Here is a 22,198-nt window from a genome sequence, read left to right as displayed (position 1 = left end):
TGCACCCACCCAGTGCATTTTCCAGAGAGATCCTTAAATATATAAAAGGAAGCACATAATGTTCCTGCTTGAAATTCCTAAGTAGTATGAAGTAGTAGAGATTACATTATGGGAAGTGTGTGTGCATTTGTGTAGCTTCTGGTCAACATAGAGATGTGGATGAAAGAGTATCTTAACTGTTGTCATGTAAGTAAGACTATCATGGTCTTGAATAAAAAGTGACACAGAATTTAACAAATGGTGCTAGGAGAGTGGATATCCACAGGCACAAGAATGAAGTTGAAGCATTATCTTACACCATAAACAAATATCAAATAATAATTCAAAATGAATAGAGACCTCAACATAAAAGCTAAAACTACAAATCTCTTAGAAGAAAACGCAGGGTAAAACCATGCAATATTGGGCTTGATTTGAATATGACACCAAAGGCAGAAAAGGAAAATTAAACAAATTGGACTTCACACAAAAAAATTGAGTTTTGTGCATCAAAAATACTATCAACGGGGGCTGTGGACGTAGCTCAGTGGGAGAGTGCTTGCCTTGCATACACGAGGCCCTGGATTCTATCTCCTGCACCACAACAAACAAAACAACAACAAAACCTCACTATCAACTAGGTCATCCCACAAATGAGAGAATACATTTTTTTTACATTATGTATATGATAAAGGATTAATATCCAGAATATATAAAGAACTCTTAAAATTCACCATCAACAAAAACTAATCCAATTAAAAAATAGGCAAAGAACTTGACTAGCTATTTCTTCAAGGAAGATATACGAATGTCTAATAAAATGCTTAATATCAGTAAATATTAGGGAAATTCAAATTTAAATCACCTCACACCCATTAGGAGGACTATTTTAAAAAACAAACAAACAAAAACAGCAATAATTGGCAAGAAACCCTTGTGCACTGTGGTGAAAAAATAAAGTGGTACAGTTGCTATGAAAAAGAATATTCCTCAAAAATTTAAACATAGAAGCTTGACATGATGGCACATGCCTATAATCCCCAGCTACCAGAGAAGCTGAGGCAGGAGGATTACAATCCCAGCCTGGGCAACTCAGCAAAACTTTGTCTCAAAACAACAATTCAAAAAGGCCTGGGTACTGTAGCTCAGTAGTAGAGCATTTGCCTAGCTTGTGTGGAGCCCTGGGTTCTCACTCCAGTACTGGGGGTGGAGGGAGAAAAAAAAATTAAACATAGAATGGCCATATGACCCATCAATTCTGCTTTTGGGTATGTACTCAAAAAAAAATGAAAGCAGGTACTCAAAGAAATATTTATACACCCATGTTCATAGCTGAATTATTCACAATAGGCATAATATAGAAGTAACACAACTGTCCAACAAAGTAGAGTGTGGTATATATGCAAAGTACAACATTTTTCAGTCTTAAAACAGAAGGAAATTCTGACACACACTACAACATGGATGAACCCTGAGAACACTATGCCAAGTGAAATAAACCAGTTACAAAAAAACAAATTACTGTGTGAATTTTCACTTATCCAGATAGAGTATTAAAGTTCACAACAGAAAGTAGAATGTTTGTTGCCAGGAAATGATGGTGATAACAAGGAGTTATTTTTAATAGGTTTTGTAAGATGAAAAGTTTCTAGAGTTGGATATTGGGGATGGCTGCATAGCAATATAAATGTACTTAATACTACAGAACCGTCACTTAAAAATAGCTAATATGGTACATTTTATCAGGTGTATTTTATTATGACAAAAAAAATTGGAAAAAGGAAACAAAAATAACATCAATAGAAGGAAACAAAGAGGAAAGACTAAAAGGAAAAGCAAAAGTTTCCAGCCACCATATTGTGAAGACATTCAAGGAACCTTGCAGAGAGTTTACATGGGGAGAAACTGAGGCTTCTATCCAACAGCCAACGTCAATATGCCAGCCATTGCGACCTGCACTGGAAGTGAGTCCTCCAGCCCCAGTCAAGCCTTCAGATGACTGCTGCCCCAGCCTACAGCTGGACTCCAATCTCATGAGAGCCCCTGAACCACAATTACCCAGCTAAGTCACTCCCAAATTCCTGACCCTCAGAAACAATAAATGTTTATTGTTTAAAAAAGGAAAAGCCCTGAAGTGAATCTCCAAGCCCGGAGATCTCAGCTTTCGGGCCTGGATCTTATTTGCAGGACTCTGCAGTGCACAGATGCTAGCCAGCTTGTAGCCTACCCTGAGTTATTCTTTTATCATTCTGCATTCTAGCCACCCTGGCCTTTTTCCTTCTTTCTTATTTTCTTGAAAATGCCTGGGGCTCTTCCTTGTCCTAGCCTTTTCTCATGCCCTTCCCTCTGCATGGAAGGTGCCCACCCCTCACTTCCAACATTTATTCACCTGTCGGTTCTCAGTGTTCATTCATTTTTTCCCCCATAGAGCCCTTCCCTGGTGCCTCAATACAAGGTAGCCCCCTTCCAACACCAGATTTGCTTTTGTGCAGTGTTATGCTTTGGATGTGAGGTGCCTCAATACAAAGTAGCCCCCTTCCAACACCCAAAAGCTCATGTGTAAGACAATGTAAGAAGGTTTGAAGGAGAAATGATTGGGCTACAGCCTTAACATAATCAGTGAATTAATCCCTGATGGAATTAACTGAATGGGAACTGGAGGCAGATGGGGTTCGGCTGGAGGAAGTAGTTCATTGGAGGTGTGGCTGTAGAGTATATATATATATATATATATATATATATATATATATATATATATATATATTCTATTTGGAGAGTGGAATCTTTCTCTGTTTTCTGATCATCCATGTGAGCTACTTCCCTCTGACACATTCTTCTGCCCTGATGTTCTGTCTCACCTCGAGCCCCGAGGAATGAAGCCAACTGTTTATGAATGGAGACCTCTGAAATTGTGAGCTTTCAAATAAACTTTTCCTCCTCTACAATTGTTCTGGTCTGCTCCTTTAGTCACAGCAGTGAAAAAGCTGACTAAAAATGCAGCATGCATTTTCAATGTCAACACTCGCTACAATTTGTAATCCAGTATTTATTTGATTACCTGTTTCACATTTTCCTCCCTCTTCTTGCCCATTCCCCACCCTCAAGTCAGTCCCAAGATCCTGTGGAGAGTTCAATAAGGGCTGTAGCAGGTCAGTTTTATTCACCCTTGAGTCTGCAGCATCTGGAACAAAGACCTGACACACAAGAAGTAGTCAACCAACATTTGCTAAACAAATGAATGAGTGAAAACGCGGAATTTTTTTAACACAAGTTTGATTTGCCTCAAGAAGATGAAAGAAGAGATTGGTTCCACCATTTGCTGCTGCTGAGCAAATGAGAATCATCAGAATCCCTTTTCTCTGTGGCTTCTAACTTTGCTATTGAGGAGAGTGAAAAGACGGAAAAGATGTGGTCAGGCATTGGAAGAGAGTTCCCTGGTACTCAGGTAAGTTCACCTTCTCTGCCTTCATGGGTCATGTCCAGGATTTTAAAAGCACTGTTGTAACCTTATAAGAGTAGCTTTGAGTCTGGGCCAGCAGAGCTTTGAGTTCTGAGGAGGGGTTTCAGGGGCTTCTAGGAGGAAGGTGGCTTATAAAATGAACTGAGCTTGTTTCTCATCTGTTTTATATGTTGAGACTGAGTACTAGGTATCACTTTTAGAAATGGCTCTTCCAACAAAAATAACTTGTAAGTGAAGCTTCTAGAGGAATCTCAAAGAATAGGAGGGATAGACTGGAAAGAGGGACAGGCTGCTTAAGTCATTTCTTTAGTCCTGAGGAAAGTAAGAAGGAAGATATAATTAGAATTTTAAATATCTTGACAGGCTATCATGATGGACTGAATCTAGCAAGCTTAAATACAACATCACTATCTGATCCAAGAACAGCTAACCCCAGGATGAAGGACATGTGGATTAGTAGGTGGTATACATGAGAAAATTCTTTGGATTTTCTGCAGATAAAACTTAAATTGTGTGAAAAGATGGTATGTTTCTATATTTCCCAAAGTGTAGAGACAGCACAAGGCAGGTGACCATCCTCAGGGCTGCAGGTGAGATTGCACCTAACATAGAGTGTTAAATTGTGAATGCCATACTTTAAAAAGAATGTGAGATGGCATAAACCACACCCAGAGAGAGGAATTACTCCTTTACAACCTCAAATATGGGTTGAACAATCACTTGCTAGAGATATTGTCTATAATATTTTTTTCTTATTTTTTAATGTTCATGGAATCTTTGTGATGTCTCCTCTTTCATTTCTGACATTACTAATTTGAGTCTTTTCTCTTTTTTTTCTTAATTAGCCTGGATAGAAATTTATTAATTTCACTGATCTTTTAATAAAACTATATTTTTATTTTGTTGATTTCCTCAATTGGTTTTCTATTTTCAATGTTGTTGATTTCTACTCAAATTTTTGTTATTTATTTTCTTCTGCTTGCTTTGCATTTAATTTACTCTTCTTCCAATTTCTATAGGTGGAAACTTTCTTCTTTTCTGATATGTAAGTGCTAGATATTTCCCTCAAACCACTGCTTTTTCTGCATCTTGCAAACTTTGATAAGTTGCACTTACATTTTTATTTAATTCAAAATATTTAAAAATTTCTCTTTGGAATTCTTTGATGTGTGTACTATTTAAAAGTCTCTTGAGCAAACATACGGAAAAAAATCACTTAACTTCTTGGGTCTCATCCCCCCAAATATAAAATGAAGACATTTAGAGCTGCTTCAGAATTGGGAGGGTGAATCCAGTAATGTTCAAATACATGGGATAAAACTCAGTGTATGACTCAAACATCATCAGTAGATATTATCAATAATTATGAAAGATAGAATCTCTTATCTTAGTTTTTATAATTACCTAATATCTTTTATATTAGTTTTTATAATTTGAGTTCACAGTTCTATCAGGGCAGGCCTCATGTCCACAACTGGAAATAATTCTTGTCCTGAAAAGTCAGAAGACATTTCTTCATGTTCCCCAAACCTCAGAGAGGGTGACTAAAAAGACTCAGATAGTTTTTGTCTTTAAAGTGTCCAGCAGTCATGATGTTTCCAGACCTCCCTCTTTTTTGCTCAGACCAAATGTAACTTTTTTCCTTCAATAATTGTTAACCCAATTTTTTTTATGATTCAATATAAATACATAAAAATCTTTATTATTTGTATTTATCAAACATTTCTCTCTCTTTGTTGCTATGTTTAAAATCGTGTTTTAACAAAGGGCTTTATTGGGGCACCTTTCATTTTATTTTTATTTATTTACCAGTGACAAATGACATATGTATGGCATACATGTGATGTTTTCATAGATGTACACACTGTAGAATGATTAGATCAAGCTAATTAATGTACCTCTTACTTCACATACTTATTATACTTTAGTGATGAAAAATTTTAAATCTACTTTCTCAGCAATTTTCAAATATACTATATATTATTATTAATTATAGACACCATGCTGTACAATAGATCTCCAGAACTGATTTCTCCATCTAACTGAAACTGTATACTGTTTGGCCAGGATCTCTCTATCCCTCACACTCTCACCCCTAGTAACCACCATTATACTCTCAGTAAGCTTTTATTTTTGCATTAAATAATAGAAGATATGAAATGAAGAAATTTGACTAGTAAAGTGCAACAAATCAGACCAGGACTGGTTTGTTGTGTTGGAATTCTTAAGTCCTTCCTACAACAAACTCTCTGTTATATTAAGAGTACACATCATTCCTAGATGAGGAATTCCATTTCAATCCCCTCAGGGATGAGAAAAGCCCTGTTAGCAAAATAGGTTCCCCTACTAACTCAGCAATCCCATCCCCCATTCTGAATAGGTAACCAAGGGTCTACAACACTTAAGAAAGTCAATAACACAACAGAAAGGGGGGGGGGAATGAACAAATGGAGCTACTGACTAATGATAAGACAGAAATCATTCAGGGGAAAAAAGTGAACTTTTAAAATCCAATTTGTATCCCCAGATATGCATCTATGAGATGGAGATTTCTTGGGTATTTTAAATACAATTGCCTAAAATTTGAAAAATTAATATAAAAGTTAAATAAAAAACTGAGTAGTTTTCAAAAAACACATAGAAATATGATAGAGATGGAAATGAAAAAATGAAAGATCAGTCCAGGAGGAAGGCACCACTAAATGTTTATCTAACAAGAATTTTAGATGAAAAAAGAGAGAGGAAATGAAGGGAAAAAACTCAAAGAAGCATTAGAAGAAAACTTCACAGAACTGACTTGGGTCTTCAGTAAAAACGGGACTTTGACAGTCAAACAAAATGAATGCATACATGATTGGAGATGTGAGTGCTTGAATTTGTATTCTCTAGACACTTCCATTTGCATTTGTTTGAAATGCAAGACATATCCTTGTGAAATTTCAAAGCACCAAGAATTAAAGAGCAAGTTTTCAAGTATATCTGAGAGAAACCAATGGTTCATCTATAATCAAATGAGAATCGTAAGATAATCATCAGTCTTGAGTGTGGCAGACTTTTTCAGACATGTAAAGACACAGAAAAATACTCTTTCCGTATCTATGAAAAAACTACTTGATGATTTATTCTAGAAAAATGAAAAGAAAAAATCTGAAGGGGAGAAAGATATGGAGTCTTGAAAAGAATAGACAAGTGAAGGGATATCTGAAGCCAACAGTGGTGCAATAGACTTCAAGAGCATCCAGGACAGCTGGGTTTGAAATCATAGGATTTGAAAGATTCTCTAAGAAATGAACAGTAATGATGAAAACAATAGAAAAGTCTTAATGATGTGAAGGCAAATTAAGAAGATAAAAGAGAATTAATTAGAAATGCAAAGAAAAACTAGAACTGCCTTTCCTTATCTTTGAGTTCAAGTTTACTATGAGGTTCAGTAGTGAACAATCTTTCAGCAATCAGGACAATGTAAAATCTGTTGGTGTCTCCATTTTTAGAGGCCAAGTATGAAAGCTCCATGATGACTACAGAGCAAGATATTGACAGAACTTTTAATAATGATTAAAGAATGGTTTGTAAACATTATTGGCCACATAAACAGCAAGGCTGATTGCATTAGGAAGGCTGATGGTATAAGGAGAAATATAAAGTTGATTTCCTCATTTTACAAAATGAGAGTCTGAAATTGATGAAACAAGTGGAGGGTGTCATGTATTCTTTACTTTTATAAAGGTGACCAGTGAAACAATTAAACAGGTAACCGTCAAATCCAGGAGGAGCAGGGAGAGGTGGAAGCAGTGCAAGAGAGTCTCGTCCTTCTATTTCCAAACGAAGAATTGGCGGATTTGTCTATATGTGTAATTAATCAAGAAACAATGATAAAACGTATTTTGTTGTTGTACACAAGCAACTGCCAGGAAACAATAGAGTCAGTTAAATTATTTGGGAGGTGGGGCAGGGAAGCTTCTGTTTGTGGTTGTATGCTCATTTTCATTATTTGATTTTAAAACCATATTTATATATTAACTGAAAAATAGAAAGTGAAGAATACCAAGTCTTATTAAAGTAGCATTAGAAAGATGGCTGGAAAACATTTAACACTAATAATATTGAGTGGGGAAAAAAGTTATAAAACAAACACAGTATTGTGGATTTTCTAGTTCTATGGTGGGGGCATGAACGATTGCTTGTCTGAGTTTTAGATACTTTCTTCAGATTACTTGTTGCCTTTGTCTCGAGAGGATCAGATGCAGGCGGCAGTCAAGTTAGGCCAGGCAGGTCCATTTTTCTAGAGTAAGTCACCAAGTGCTCCGACTGATCCCTGGTTAGCTCTTTCTATAATTTGGAAAACATGGTTCTTCCTCTCTCTCTCTGTAGATGACCTGGAAAGCTGCCTGAAAAAATAATAAAGTGGGGCTGGGGATGTGGCTCAAGCGGTAGTGCGCTCTCCTGGCATGTGCGGGGTGCTGGGTTCGATCCTCAGCACCACATACAAATAAAATAAAGATGTGTTTCCACCGAAAAAACTAAAAAATAAATATTAAAAAATATCTCTCTCTCAAAAAATAATAATAATAAATCAAAGATACTGGATGGGGGGACATTCCTCCTAAACAGAAATTCTCAAGATATTCTTGAGTATCAAGCCCTTCCTTTGCAATTCATTCTGGAATCTTCTAGGTTCTCTGCCACAGCATTCTGTCTCATAGCCATTCATGAAATAATTCATTTTGCTTTGAATTCCTTTACCAAGAGTTGAGAAACCAAAATATTAGAAAGAAATTAAAGTGTTTAAGGTATCATACCATTTTTCTTAATTTAGGTAATTCAATAAGCAACATGCACAAACACCCCTTTTCCCAACACCTTATTTCTTTAACAGACTTATTCATAAATTGTTCATACCCGTTTGATTAAAAAATTGTTGTAAAAAGTGAAGTGCATTTGTACAGCAAAATTCTAGGCATGTTTTGAGAAATATGATTTTTAAAAAGCCTGACATGAATCCTCTAAATACCCTACCCTCATGTATAAGCAGGAGAGTCCTTTGCAAACCAAAATTCACTCTGAAACCAAATCTGAAGAACAGATCAAAGAAGCTGCTTTGACTAAAGAAATAAGAGGCCCAGAACTGCTTATAACACATGGCCATTATTTACACACATACACACACACACATCCCACCTGTATGTATACATACACAAAATCAATATATATGTATGTTTATATGTATGCATTTATTTATTTAAAATCAGCTTTTCTTTTAGTTGTAGTAATACCTTTATTTTATTTGTTTATTTTTATGTAGTGCTGGGGATTGATCCACTTGCTAGGCAAGTGCTCTATCACTGATCTACAACCCCAGCCCCTGTATGCATTTATATACATATATACATACATTCATATATATGTATCCCCACTTTTAACACTCACAGCCAAACACAAAATATCCCCCAACCATGTACACCCACCCCCACACACAGCTTGTCCCATATCACATCATACACACTTATTGTACTTTCCAACTACCCCACACTCTGTCTCTCCTCACTATACATCTCCACAATCATAAACAAACAAAATATCCCCCAACCACACACACACACTATACCATCCATACCCCATATATTACTCATTAATATGTCATAATATCACATAGACACCCCCTTATTCACATAACATATCCACAACTTATCTCACACACAGACATTCCTTCACATATTACATATCATCCATGCTAAACCCCCACCCCCATACTTTACACACACATACACAGACATCACACACTAAACCGCATATGCATCACACCACACATCACACCTTCACACAGCCCACACATATGTGGCATACAATAATTAAACCACACCACAAACACTAAAAATGCTACACAGAAAGACCACATACACAACTCACACGCATAGTTCTCTAGGCCTCCAGGGTTTCATGGAACATAATTGAAAAATCAATGCCATGGTTGGTATTGTATTTAATTTTAATGAGCTATTCTCTCTCTTCCTTTTTTCCTTTTTAAAAGGGTAAAGACCCACTTTGACCAACAATGATAAAAGATTTTTTGGTTAGTTTCCTCAAAGAAGATCAGTTTGAATCTGAAATTAGTGCTCATAGCTCTTAATCCATTTTTGTTCTTTGAAGTTAAATAGCATCTAATAATCTTAGTGATCACCCATCAGATCATTAGAAACCCCAGATTATATCCTGAGATCCATGTCACAAAGGGGAACATACTAATATCATCTTTACAAAGTCACAATAAATGATAAGGATTGAAAACACTTAGTTTCACCGGCCAATGGGGCCCAAAGACAAAGATCTGACTTCGTGCTATGTCAACACGGTTCCAAGCCAGTGCCAAGCTCAGCTGATCTGGAGCCGATGCATTGGTTCCTGGAAAGGCAAGAAGTAAGAGTGATTTTTCACTCCATGACTGGGATCACCTGGGTTAGGCAGGTGCTGGGCAGTGAGCAGATGCGCCCTTTGGAACTAATTGCTGCCTTTGCTTTCACTCCTGATTACTACTAAGGCCCAGGCTAAGCACTCCACATTCTCCAAGAGCTTCCTGGGAAGAAGGTGGAGCCAATTTCTTCCCAAGTCAGCTCTGTATCATCTCCATGGAGGAACAGAGGAAGAATCTAGTAACTCAAGAGATCATCAGCAAAAGGGCAGGGACTTTGGGATTGCCCAGATATCTGCCAGGCCAGGCCAAGGGGCAACACCCCTCTCAAGAGTACCCTTTGGCCCACATGAAGACCAGTGTGGCACTGTCAGGCAGCTAGCCCACAGTGACCCCCTTCTCATGGCCCCAGTCTAGCTGAGAGGCAGGGAGGAAGTATGCATCCCAGAGTGGAAGCTGTCTCACAAGTGCCTGTTCCAAGCCTGTCATTATAGGTGGGATAGGGAAATTGAACAGAGCCCTGCAGAATGCAGTAATGCAAAGAAACCCCAGTTCATGTTTACACTGTGAATAGAAGCCCTCAATGGACCAGTTACGAATGGAAATGGTTTTGACTTCATCCCACCATGGTCCATGGGCACCTACAGACCCCTGCTCTTCAGAAACCCATTTGGAGTCTTATTCTAGTGTGGTTTTGTGCTGAGATTACTCCAGACAGCATGGCTGGCTCAGCGTTCTGAAACCAACAGACACAATCCCCAGTTAGAGAAGAGAGAGATGGCCCCAGGGCAGCCTGGCATCGAAAGGACAGGAATCATCATTTCCTGAGAGCTCACCTTTGAGCAGCGCAGTTAAAATTGCCATCTCCACGTCCTGCTGACCCTCAGAACCCATTCTAAACACAGTGACCTGCAAATAAGTGCATTGTGAAGAAAGTTAAAGTGAGAGAGAGAGTTGAAAACAAGAGTCAGGGTAGAGGTGCTTTTTTAAAAAAAAAAAAAAAAAAAAACAACCACAGAGACTGATGTGTGATGAGATGATTCAGAGAACTGAACAATTCCAAATCAAGTCTTTTTGATTTCCAGGAGTTACAACTTCGCTCTTACTGACTGTGAATGCTTGCCTGGATTCTGATTTTATCATTTATGTGATCTGCTCCAACCCTTGAGAAGGGGAAGCCCATTCAGGGTTTACACTCCAATATCCAAATAGCCACCTGAGATGATAAAAGAATATCTAATCTAATAGGACATATTTATAGGAAATTTTTAAATTAAAAAATTTAAAGATGTCTTCTTATTTGCACAAGGAGTACTCATTTCCTATGAACACAGGAAGTAAGAAGTGGGAAACAATTATGACATTTGGAAAGTGAAATGATTTCAACTTTGTAAGCACATCTAAGGGTGTTATATGCTGCTCTCCCCCCTTTAAATCTGATTCAGATTTTGAAACACTAAGCTGTGTGATGTCACCTCATATTTGCTAACGTCTGAAAGCACCTGGGACCCGCCGCTGTGTGAGCTTGTTCTGCTTCCATCACTTGGACACAACCATCAATTTAGTGTGGATTTGTAAACTGCCTCTTGGAAGAGGCTGAACTAAAATATGAACAACTCCATCAAGCACACATGGGCAGAATTAGAAAAGGAAACATAATTCTCTCTGTGGAGATTGTTTGGAAATAAATTCAAGACACTTACGAGTTCTTTCTTCTTCATGCACTCCATTATAATTGCAAACAGCTGATGTGATTGTGTCTTACTGTAATTAAATGTTTTCTGAATGGTAACTAGAAGCTGATCCCTGAGGGACTCATTTATTATCCTGTTCAAAGGAAATGCAAAAGAGAACAAAACAAAGCAAGTTCAACTCATTTTTTAATCAATCAGACATCTCTATATTCATCTGGTAATTTTTATTTGAAACTATTGGAGGAGGGTATCTCTGCATAGAAGACCAAAAAAAAAAAAAAAAAAAGTCACCGTGGTCAAAAAATGCATTCACACTTGTCTCAAATTCCAGCCTTGTTGTAAACCTTATAAGGAAAATGAAGTTGGAAAGGAGAGTATTCTTCCAGAGAGAGAATTCTGTCAGAAACAAGATGCTCCTGACAGCTCCCTCGCATGCTGACCTTAGGAATGGGAGAGGAGATCTAGCAAATCTTCCTCGGTTAAGCATTTTTGGAATGTCTAAGCAGATCACTTCAGATGTTCTCTTTGGCCTAACAAGGCATTAAGAACCCACCCTTCATCACACATCAGAAATCCTACCCTCCTTCTTCACAGTACTTGTGTGCAAAGGACAAAATATCCGAGGCTCGTCCACTGCCATCACAGACCACCACTGGGACTGGAGGGTCTTCTCGGAGGTATTCCAAGACAATGGAAACCACGTTAGGGCCCCCTTCCACCACGAGGCCCACGACCGGCACACCCTGCCCCAGTCCTGCAACACAAACCACATTCACTGTTCGGACCAACGTTTAGCACCTTTTACAGTCTCATTTTAATTCCTGAAACATGGTGAAGAGTACAAACTTTGCAACTTGACAGATGCTCCAAGTGGCATTAGTATTTACCCTGAGGTGGAAAGGAATTCAGGAATATCGTGATTGTTTTCATTTTTGCATTCAAACCTTGTATTATGGTCTCACTGGAAAACCCAGAAACTCAAAAATCCTAAACTTTCTGACTCCCCTGTGGTTGAACTCCATGTATAACTCACCTGGCATGCAGGTGATCCCTGAGAAGCACTGGACTGTGCTCTGCCCTCTCTGTCCTGCCCTAGGGGTCTGAAATTCCCACCTGACTGGCTTTCCCTTAAAGAATGAAGCAGTGAAAGGAGAGTCTAGGCCAGAAACAGGAGAGCTCACTTCAGTCCCTGGTCTTTCCCAAATTAGTCTTAAGTAAAAAATAAAAAGTTGGGGATATAGCTCAGTGGTTAAACACCCCTGGGTTCAATCCCCAGTACAAACCAAAACCAAAACAAAACAAAAACACCCTTGGGCCAATTACCAAACCACCATGAGACTTAGATGACCATTTGTAAAAGGTGAATAATTACTAAGACCCCCTTCTCTCTTGAAGGAGCAAGAGATCCAAAATGGAAGAAAATCTTTGGCTATCAAAGTATATTGCAAACTTTAAGTGGCATGTAAATATGGTATGTTGCTGTTATTGTTTCTGCCTTCAGTGCCTACAATATGGCAGTACAGGCTGAGCAACCCTAATCTGAAAATCTGAAAGCCCATATGGAGAATGTTTCAACTTTCAGATTTTGGAATTTTGGATGAGGTATGCTCACCTAGTACAGTCTCTGCAAGTATTCCCAAATCTGAAAACTCTGAAATCTGAAACAATTCAGGTCCAGAGAATTTCAGATTAGGGATAATCAACCCATAAATGATCTTAGAAACAAACACACTGACTACTATTAGCTCATTGATTAAAGGATTATTCCCTGAGTATTCCCTCTCCCTTAAAAAAAAAAAAAAACCTATTATCTGATAATAGGACTCTCTAAGAACACAATAGTTGCATGCTAATAACTTGTAAAACCAGCAGAATGGGCTCTAGGAAGCAGGAAGTGACAGGGAATTCTAGGAAGCTGGAATTCTGAGTGAGTGGATAGTAAGAGTGACAAATATGCCTTCTCCACAATGTTCAAAGAACTGACCAGGACTAATTATAGAGTTGTCCCTCAGTGGTTCCAGGACTTGCCCCTTGTGAATACCAAAATCTGAGGCTACTCAAGTCCTTTATATAAGATGTTATACTATCGTATCAAAATTACACAATTCTCCCATACACTTTAAATCATTGTTAATTGACTTATAATACCTAATACAATGCAAATACTATGTAAATAATTATTATCCTGTATTGGTTAGGGAATAATGATAAGGGAAAAAAAGGCTGTACATGTGCAGTAAAGATGCAGTTTTTACTCCTGAATATTTCCCATCTGTAGTAGTTCAAATCCCTGGAGGCAGGGCCCAGGGATATGCAGGGCTGGCTGTACTCTGAGACTATTTCACCAGATGTCTGTTAATGATGTGAATTAATTGATTAACATTAGCAAACAACAAGTAAGAAAAGTATCCTTGATGCCACAGTTCTCAAGAGCTTCACATAAAATCTTCTAGCAAAGGTTATAAGAAGATTTGAGAGTTTCAAGTAGGTGAAGTCAGAGTTTGTGGTTTGCTTTCACAGTGCATTTCTATGTCAGGATGCTTAAATAGTTTGAGATATTTTTCTGTCTTGTACAGGAATAATTACAGTTAGGTTCATTTCAGCAAATAAGCAATGAAAGTCTGTTTTATACCAAGTCCTAAATAAGAGATACTGGAAAATGGATTGAGATGGCATGAACTCTGCCCTTGAGATTTCCAACCCAAGTTAGGAAATATGGTGGCCAAAGCAACTTCTTTTCTAGAAAAATAATAGAACTGGTTCTTCTTGGCTTAGGCTGGACTTCCTGAAGCTGCATGCTGTGGGAGGTGACGACTGAGCACCCCTTTGCTGTCCCTGCCCCACTCAAAGCCCTAGGCAAAGGATGACAAAGGGAAGCCCACAAGTCACATGACCAAGTGAAGTTGGCCAACTCGAAAACTTTCAGGTCCAGAAAAATTAAAAATGTTAAGAACAAAAACCAATTCAACCAATTTATCCATCAAGATCTGTTGCTCAGAAACCTACAAGTTTTTGTAGTAGGTCATCCCCATTCTAACTACTTGAGCAGTATCACAATCCTTTAAATTATGCTCTACAAAGATCATTTAACAGGCCTAGATTGCCTTGCACAAAAACCTCACCAGTTATGGTAAAAACAGAATATTCTTCAGGATCCTTTAGCAACTGTTTGACAGTAAGGATTGTTGGAAAAGGGGCATGTCCAAAAAGAGTACACCAGTTATTTTAATTCTAACCAGTTCTTATTGTTTCTTCTGGTTGGATTCATTTCTTTTATCTCTAGTTTGAGCTCCAATGTCTCCCAGCAGTGGCTATTCCCCCTAGGGATGTGCACCTGAACAGCAAGGATGATGAAGCAAATAGCCCCTGCAGCCCTCTCTATATGTCTTCCCTTCTGGTCATCTTAGTCTGGGTCAGATACTCAGAGTTACAGAGATATTTAATAATGTTTAACACTTACAATTTGATGTAAGAAATCATACTAAATCTTTGAGTGAGAATTGCTTTTTTTCCTGTTAAAACGTTTAAAAAATAATGACAGTAATTACAGGGAAAAAGAACCACAGGGCAAAATGATGAGTGCTGCCATCACCATGACAACAACAGCAAGGTTGTTTCTTGCACCAACATGTGAACTTGGAGCAAAACATCACATGGAGCTCAGTGAATTCATGTTGGCAGGTGGCTAAGACATAAGGTCTAAATAAGTCCTTTTTTATTGATCTAGCAAGAATCAAGGTTAAAGCTTTCAATAGCCTTGGGCAATTTCCTTCTCAGCTTGGTTTTCATGATCGTGGTGTCAGTCCAATGGTGGTACTGTGGTCTTGGCTAGAACTTACTTGTGTTAATCTTCTGCAGAGAGATGTGCTTTTCCAGCAGCCTCCGCAGCTTCACCTCAGCACCATATTTGCCCAGGGTGCCATTATCAGCCAGGATGAAGTGAGTGTGAGAGTTGTTGAGCACAGAGAGCTTACTCAGAGGGTTGGACATGGTCTGGTACACTCTTGTTACCTGACAAAATGCACAACATGAATCAGAGCTGCAGAACTTTAATATTAAGACTAATGGGGAAGCAAATGGAATACACGTGCTTGTAATGACTACACTTAAACCCATTCTCACTTCTCTATCCTACTTATTCAAGTTTTTTTCCAATTGCTCTATTAAGACAGCAAAAACATAATTATTTTTAGATAATGGCAATCCAACAATTGTATACCTAGCTATTTATTACAGAAAAATGAAAATTCATATTAACACAAAATCCTGAACACAAATGTATTTGGAAACTTTATTCATAATTGATCCACTGCAATGACCCAGATGACCTTCAACAGATAAATAGGCAAACCATCTGTGATAAGTCCATACCTTTGACTAGCACTCAGCAATAACAAGGAAAGAACTATTTTTTAAAGATATTTTTAGTTGTAGATGGACATGATACCTTTATTTATTTATATGTGGTGCTGAGGATTGAACCCAGTGCCTCACACATGCCAGGCAAGCGCTCTACCACTGAGCCACACCCAGCCCAGGAAGGAACTATTGATACATATGACAATCTGGAGGAATGTTATGCAGAGTGGAAAAAAAAAAAAACATTTTCCAAAGGTTTTATACTGTATGATCCCATTTATGTAATATTCTTGAACTGATAAAATTACAGAGATGTGTGGTACATTAGTGGTTGCCAGGAGATAAGGAAGAAGTGGAGGTGGGAAGGAATTAGATATAGATATTAAAGGGCAACAGAAGGGATCCTTGTGTTGATGGAAATGTTCTGTACCTTGAGTGTATGTCGCTGTCCTGACTGTGATGTTGTACTATTGCTTTGCAAGATGCAAAACCTGGAGGAATGGGCAAAGGGTGGATGGGAGCTTTCTTTTTTGTTTCCTACAACTGCATGTGAATCTATAATTATTGAAAAATACAGACTTCAGTTTTTAAAAATTATCAATGTCTTCAGAGAACACACTTACATCCTTTCCAACCAGGTCTTCCTTATTCTCCACCATGCCCCATGGAGCAATTCCTATAGCACAGACCCGGCCTCTGGACTTGGAGGAATGATCTTTCAAGGCATCCCCCACATGGTTGATGACACCTGTGAGCAGCCATGAGTCACATTTTAGTCACTTCTACTTCCCCTCACATCACACCACCAGTCATGAACTTCAGAGACAACTTCTATGAACCCCTACATTCCCTATGGAACAGGGATGAATGAGACATAGTTCTCTTTATCAGAGCTTATACTAACTGCTAGTCCTGCTTTCTCTCCTTGAAAAGGGAAAACAAAAACAAACCAAAGCAACTGGTCAGGGACTTACTGTACATGTTTCTAAAACCTAAAGATGAATGTCATTGGGGTCTTTTTTCACAGTCCTTGACTGTATTCAGCTAAAGGTGAAAACCAGACCACCTGGCATGTTCCTTAACCTTTCTATGCCTCAGTTTACTGTACTGTGAACTGGAGAAAGGGTTTTTAAACAGTCTAATTGAAGATGATGCTCACCCAGGGCTCAGTTCAAGGAAATGTGCATAGTGGTTGACCCAGAGATATTACTATTGTTACTATTATTATTGTGTGGTTTGGATCTTGGATGTCCCCCAAAGACCCATGTGTTGAAGGCTTGGCCCTTGACTTGGTGCTGTTGGAAAGTGGTGGGAACTTCAAGAGGTGAGGCCTAGTGTACAATCTTTAGGCCACTGGGGATGTGCCCTTAAGGGGGATTGCAGGACTCCAGTCTATTCTTCTTCTCTTTTTTGTTGCTGGTCTTGATGTATTCCCACCATGAATTGAACCTATACACTACCACGGGACCAAAACAATAGAGCCAACTAACTGTGGACTAAAACATCTAAAACTGTAAACCAGAATAGACTTTTTCTCTTTTTTAGTTGATTGTTTCAGGCATTTGTTGTAGTGACAGAAAGCTAACAGAATTATGACATTTGCTGTTTAAACAAAATGCATCATACCAATTTTTTTTTTTAAATCTATGGAATAAAGACTTCACTTTTGTCACAATTAACATCAAGATGCAACATATTTTGTCTTCTGACCATTATTACTAGGAAGCTTTTGGGGGTCCACAGTGAGTTCTGGGTATGTACATTTACAGTGAAGGAAGGGCCTGCTCTTACCAGTGCTGACGCCCCCTGTGAAGATCCAGGCCCCTGTGGTCATGGCGGCCTTGATCAGACCTTTCCCAAACACCTGCTTCAGCTTGGGCTGCATCTCAAAGTTCTGGAGACCACCATGCACAGATATTAAGAGCTTGGGGAGTTCCAGCTGCCAATCTTTCACCATGAGATGAAGCAGGGAATCTGGCTTGGTGTCATAGGATACACGGATATACTGTAAAAGAGTGTGTGATGCTCAGCACCTGTTCTTGGTTTTGCTTCTCTTGTCAGAGGGGTTGCGGGGTTTTTGCTCATGTCCAGGTAGGAGTTGTCTGTCTTGTCTGTCTCTCTCTGTGTCCCAGGGACCCCTGTGTGGGTCTGTAGCTGAGTGACTAAAGGCAACTTTGGGAGGAGTTGTCAGGTTTAATGAATAAAAACACAGGATACTCAATACGGTGGTCCAAATGTTTGTCTTTCCCCAACACGCATATGTTGAAACTTTATCCCCAATGCAAATATTAATAGATTAACTTACAGGAGTGACTAACTCACCTCTTAAAAGCTAAAGAATAATGCCCTGAGGTCCAAGGGAGTTTGTTTACTCCTTCTTTCTTGTGAGTTTCTATGAAGCAGAGAGTGAGACTTTACTAGACACTAAATATGCTGGCACCTTCATCTTGGACTTCTTAGCTTCTAGAACTGTGAGCAATAAATTTCTGTTGTTTATAAATTACCCAGTCTAAAATATTTAGTTATAGCAACTGAACAGACTAATTCACTCAGTTAAATTTGAATTTTAGATGAATAATGAAAAATACTTTAATATTTCTACTAAATGCAATACAGCATGCAATATTTAGGACATACTTGTATTAAAAAAATAATCTGTTGCTTTTCTGAAATGTAAACTGAGTATCCTGTATTTCATCTGGCAACAGTAACCTTGGAAGAATTAATTCCAAAGCTAGCTTAGCTAGAACAATGATTCAAGAAGTTGGACAAGGATATTATTGAGTGAGTGGGAAAGGAGATTGTGGTCCCACATCTGAATATGACCACCTCTTCAAGGTGAAGGAGTTAATGATCAGAGACCTTAGTCTTTATAAGCTGCTTCTTCATGTCTTGCTAATATGTAGAGTGTCCCTATTCCAGAAGACCCTGTATTGTGGTATTTGGAATACATCTGAATTTTATTTTAGTGATGATTTCAGACTAGTGAAATAAAATGAAATTTCAAAAATGGTCTGACTGGGCACATGGAGTATTATTCCAAATTGACTGAAAGGTAACACACGCCTGGAATCTTTGAGATACTGCATGTTCTATACAATGATGTCCAGTTTCCAAGTCTCATTGCTAAAAATCCATGGACACAGATATATTCCTTGGCTTTGCAGTGAAATATCTAGGAGGAACTGAACCACACAACCCATGAAGGTATCTGTAGCTGGGAGTTGGGGGACAGGCCTCTGATGAAAGCTGTGGTTCCCATGGCATCATGTTCGAATGCCCTCCCTTACCATGGCTTTATTGAAGTATCCGCCACCCTGAAATTCAAGAATCCCATAGGAATCTGTTGGGTAGCTCTGGGTGTGTTTACTGACAGACCATTTTTCTGGCTGAGTCTCCGCCTGTTTGTTCTCCTCTTCATTTTTGCTGGGTGTTGCACTAGGCAAAGGGGGGATATGCTGGTTGATTAGTTGACCACAGCAACACCTGAAAAAAAAAAAGCAAAGAAAGGTCTTTTACTTTTTGTCATTTCTGGGTTTTTTTGTACCGGTGATTGAACCCCGGAGCACTCTATTACTGAATTCATTTTTATTTTTTATTTTGAGACAGGTCTTGCTTAGTGGCCTAGGGCTGGTCTCCAACTTGTTATCCTCCCAAGTCACTGGGATTACAGGAATGATCCTGCTGGGTAAAGCAGAGTCTTTCAAAAACATTTTTCTCCTTTCCCTTCTATTAGCAAAAGTAAATTAACCTGAATAGGTGAGTTGGGCCCAATCAGAGGTACTTATCCAGATAGATAATCCATGCTTATCTATTCATATACTATTCTATTTATATTGGATGACTACCCTTCCTTGCTGGACATATTTTAAATATTTTTGATGTCTTGATGACATTCATATGAGCTTAACATTCTGGACATTACTGAATATTCTGTGATATAATGCAATCATGCCCTCTGAACATAGCAACTCAGTAAAAGTTCTGACCTTCCAGAACTTAGTAAAACATTTCTCTACCTGGTAATATTGGAAGTATTCCAATAAGCACCAGTATGTCTTTTCCTGCCCTGTGCAGCTGTCCCATTGGGCAATAACCTCCTGGCTTCAGGGATCTCATTCTATAGCATCTCTCCATGACTCAGCCAGCCTTGTGTGCTCTCATGGTGTTCTCTCTTCCAGCTTTCTCCGTGCAGGATCCTTATTCTTGTGTAGCTTCCTTTCCTAGCAGCCTAGCTTAGGGTTTCCTTTGTCACTCAGTCACTTTCAGCTGCCACGTATTTATGTGAACTAGATCCACCAAAACTTGAAATGTCTGCTTGGAAGAACAGCAGAATTCCAAGCAGTAGCCTGGAGTGATGTCTTGCTGCAGATGGGACCCAGGGGTAAGTGACATGGGAGAGAAGGGAGGGGAGGTTTGCTTCTGGGATGAGGAACTTCCTGAGGGCAGTCATGCACACCAGCAAGTGGGTGGGGGAGCCAGGGACTGGGAGATCTGGGGAAACGTGGGCTTGGGACAAGAGAGGATGTCTTTATTGGACGATATGTGTGAGCATGTGCATGTGCTCTCTGTACTCATGCTGGCAGCCTTGGAATTTTCTTCCTGTCCTTCTGGATAATTCATTAGTGGCATGAGCCACCATTCCAGGTTTCCTTAGAGAAATGTCTATTCTTTCTATTCCTCCCTTTCTCCTTCCCTCCCTGTCTCTCTTTCCTCCTTTCCTTCACCTTTCTCCTTTCTTCCCTTTCTCCCTCCCCCTCACCTTTCCTCCTTTCCTCCCCACTCCTTCCTAACCTTCCCTTCTTTTTAAACTGTGTGTGTGGGCATGGGGGGCAGGGGTGGAGGGGACTGGCGACTGAACCCAGGGGCACTCTACCACTGAGGCACAGCCCTATCTCTTATTTTTTGAAACAGGGCCTCATTAAGTTGCCCAGGTTAACCTTGAATTTGCAATCATCCTGTGTCAGCCTCCCGAATTGCAAGGATTACAGGCATGTATCACCACTCCCAGCAAAATAAAGCTTTATTGATGTATAATTCATATACCACACAATTTGCTCACTTAAAGTGTATGATTTAATGGATTTTAGTATTAACAGATATATGCAATCACCACCACAGTCAATTTTAGAACATTTTCAGCACCTCCGAAATTGTACATTTTGAAAATCACCATTCCACTTGAACATCTACCTTCTATCCCCAACTACATGTGAACTTCCCTCCCACAGACAACATTAACCACAAATCTACTTTCGGTCTTTTTACATTACATACATCTATCTCTGCAGATTTCTACATATTTCATATAAGTAGAGTCATAAGATGAAGTTTTTGTGGAGAGAGGTCTTCTTTCATTTAGCATGCTTTCAAGATTCATCCGTGTTGAAGCACATGTCAGTACTATTCCCTTTTGTGGTTGAATAATATTCCAATATATAGATGGATAAACTTTTTATTGTACTTTGAGGGACATTTGAGTTGTTCTAACTTTTTGGCTACCATGAATAATGCTGCTATGAACATTTATATACAGGTTTTTGTGGGAACACTTACTTTTTCTTCTACTGGGAGTGGAAATACTGGATCATATGGTTACATTATGTTTAATCATTCGAAGAGCCACCACACAGGTTAAAAGGACTGCACCACTGTGCATCTTCACTAGCAGTGTATGAGGCTTCTGATTTCTGCATACCCTCTCCGGCACTGTTGATTATTTGACATTTTTATTCTAGCCATCTTACCAGGTGTGCAGTAGGAGTTCATTGTTGTTTTGATTTGCATTTCCCTCATGAATAATGATGTTAAGCATCTCATATGTTTTTGGGTTATCTGAATATCTTTCCTAGAGAAATGTCTATTCAGAGTCTTTGCCATTCAACTTGAACGTTCCACCTGAACATTTTCAAGTTCCACTTAAAAAACTTGGATTATTTACCTATTTTATCACTGAATTGTAAAAATTCTTTGTATGTCCTGGATATAAATCCCTTATGTAAGTGTGCACGCACATGTGATATATATATTCATATATATTTGAAATATTCATATATATATATATCAAAGTCATATATATTTGATATATTCATATATATATCAAAATTTATATTATATATACATATGTATATATATATATATATTGTTTCCACTATCTGGGTTCTGTACAATTATGTGTGAACTTTACACTCGGATTGTTAGTTTCTACAAAGAAATTAATTGAGATTCTAACAGGAATTGAGTTAAATCTGCATATCATTTAGACAGTATTGCCACTTTAACAATGATACATCTTCCAAT

The 22,198-nt window shown here is 38.6% G+C and overlaps 1 protein-coding gene across 1 annotated transcript in view; it reads right to left on the bottom strand.

Annotated features, from left to right (window-relative positions):
- Trpm1 (transient receptor potential cation channel subfamily M member 1) overlaps positions 1-22,198 on the bottom strand; it is a 140,728-nt gene that overhangs the window by 51,199 nt on the left and 67,331 nt on the right. Inside the window, exons 3-10 of the mRNA XM_058576635.1 lie at positions 19,189-19,384; positions 17,690-17,903; positions 16,522-16,646; positions 15,379-15,550; positions 12,119-12,293; positions 11,549-11,672; positions 10,682-10,754; positions 9,738-9,838 (exon numbers count right to left, since the gene is read on the bottom strand). Coding sequence (XP_058432618.1) covers positions 9,738-9,838; positions 10,682-10,754; positions 11,549-11,672; positions 12,119-12,293; positions 15,379-15,550; positions 16,522-16,646; positions 17,690-17,903; positions 19,189-19,384 — 1,180 coding nt within the window. The remainder of the gene's footprint in view (positions 1-9,737; positions 9,839-10,681; positions 10,755-11,548; positions 11,673-12,118; positions 12,294-15,378; positions 15,551-16,521; positions 16,647-17,689; positions 17,904-19,188; positions 19,385-22,198) is intronic.

Source organism: Marmota monax, unplaced genomic scaffold (genome assembly GCF_021218885.2).
Source record: "Marmota monax isolate L192 unplaced genomic scaffold, Marmota_monax_Labrador192_F-V1.1 WCK01_AAM20220418_F8-fsc00005, whole genome shotgun sequence".
Taxonomy (NCBI): domain Eukaryota; kingdom Metazoa; phylum Chordata; class Mammalia; order Rodentia; family Sciuridae; genus Marmota; species Marmota monax.
The sequence above is the reverse complement of the archived record's forward strand: the minus strand, read 5'-3'. Positions and strand labels throughout refer to the sequence as shown.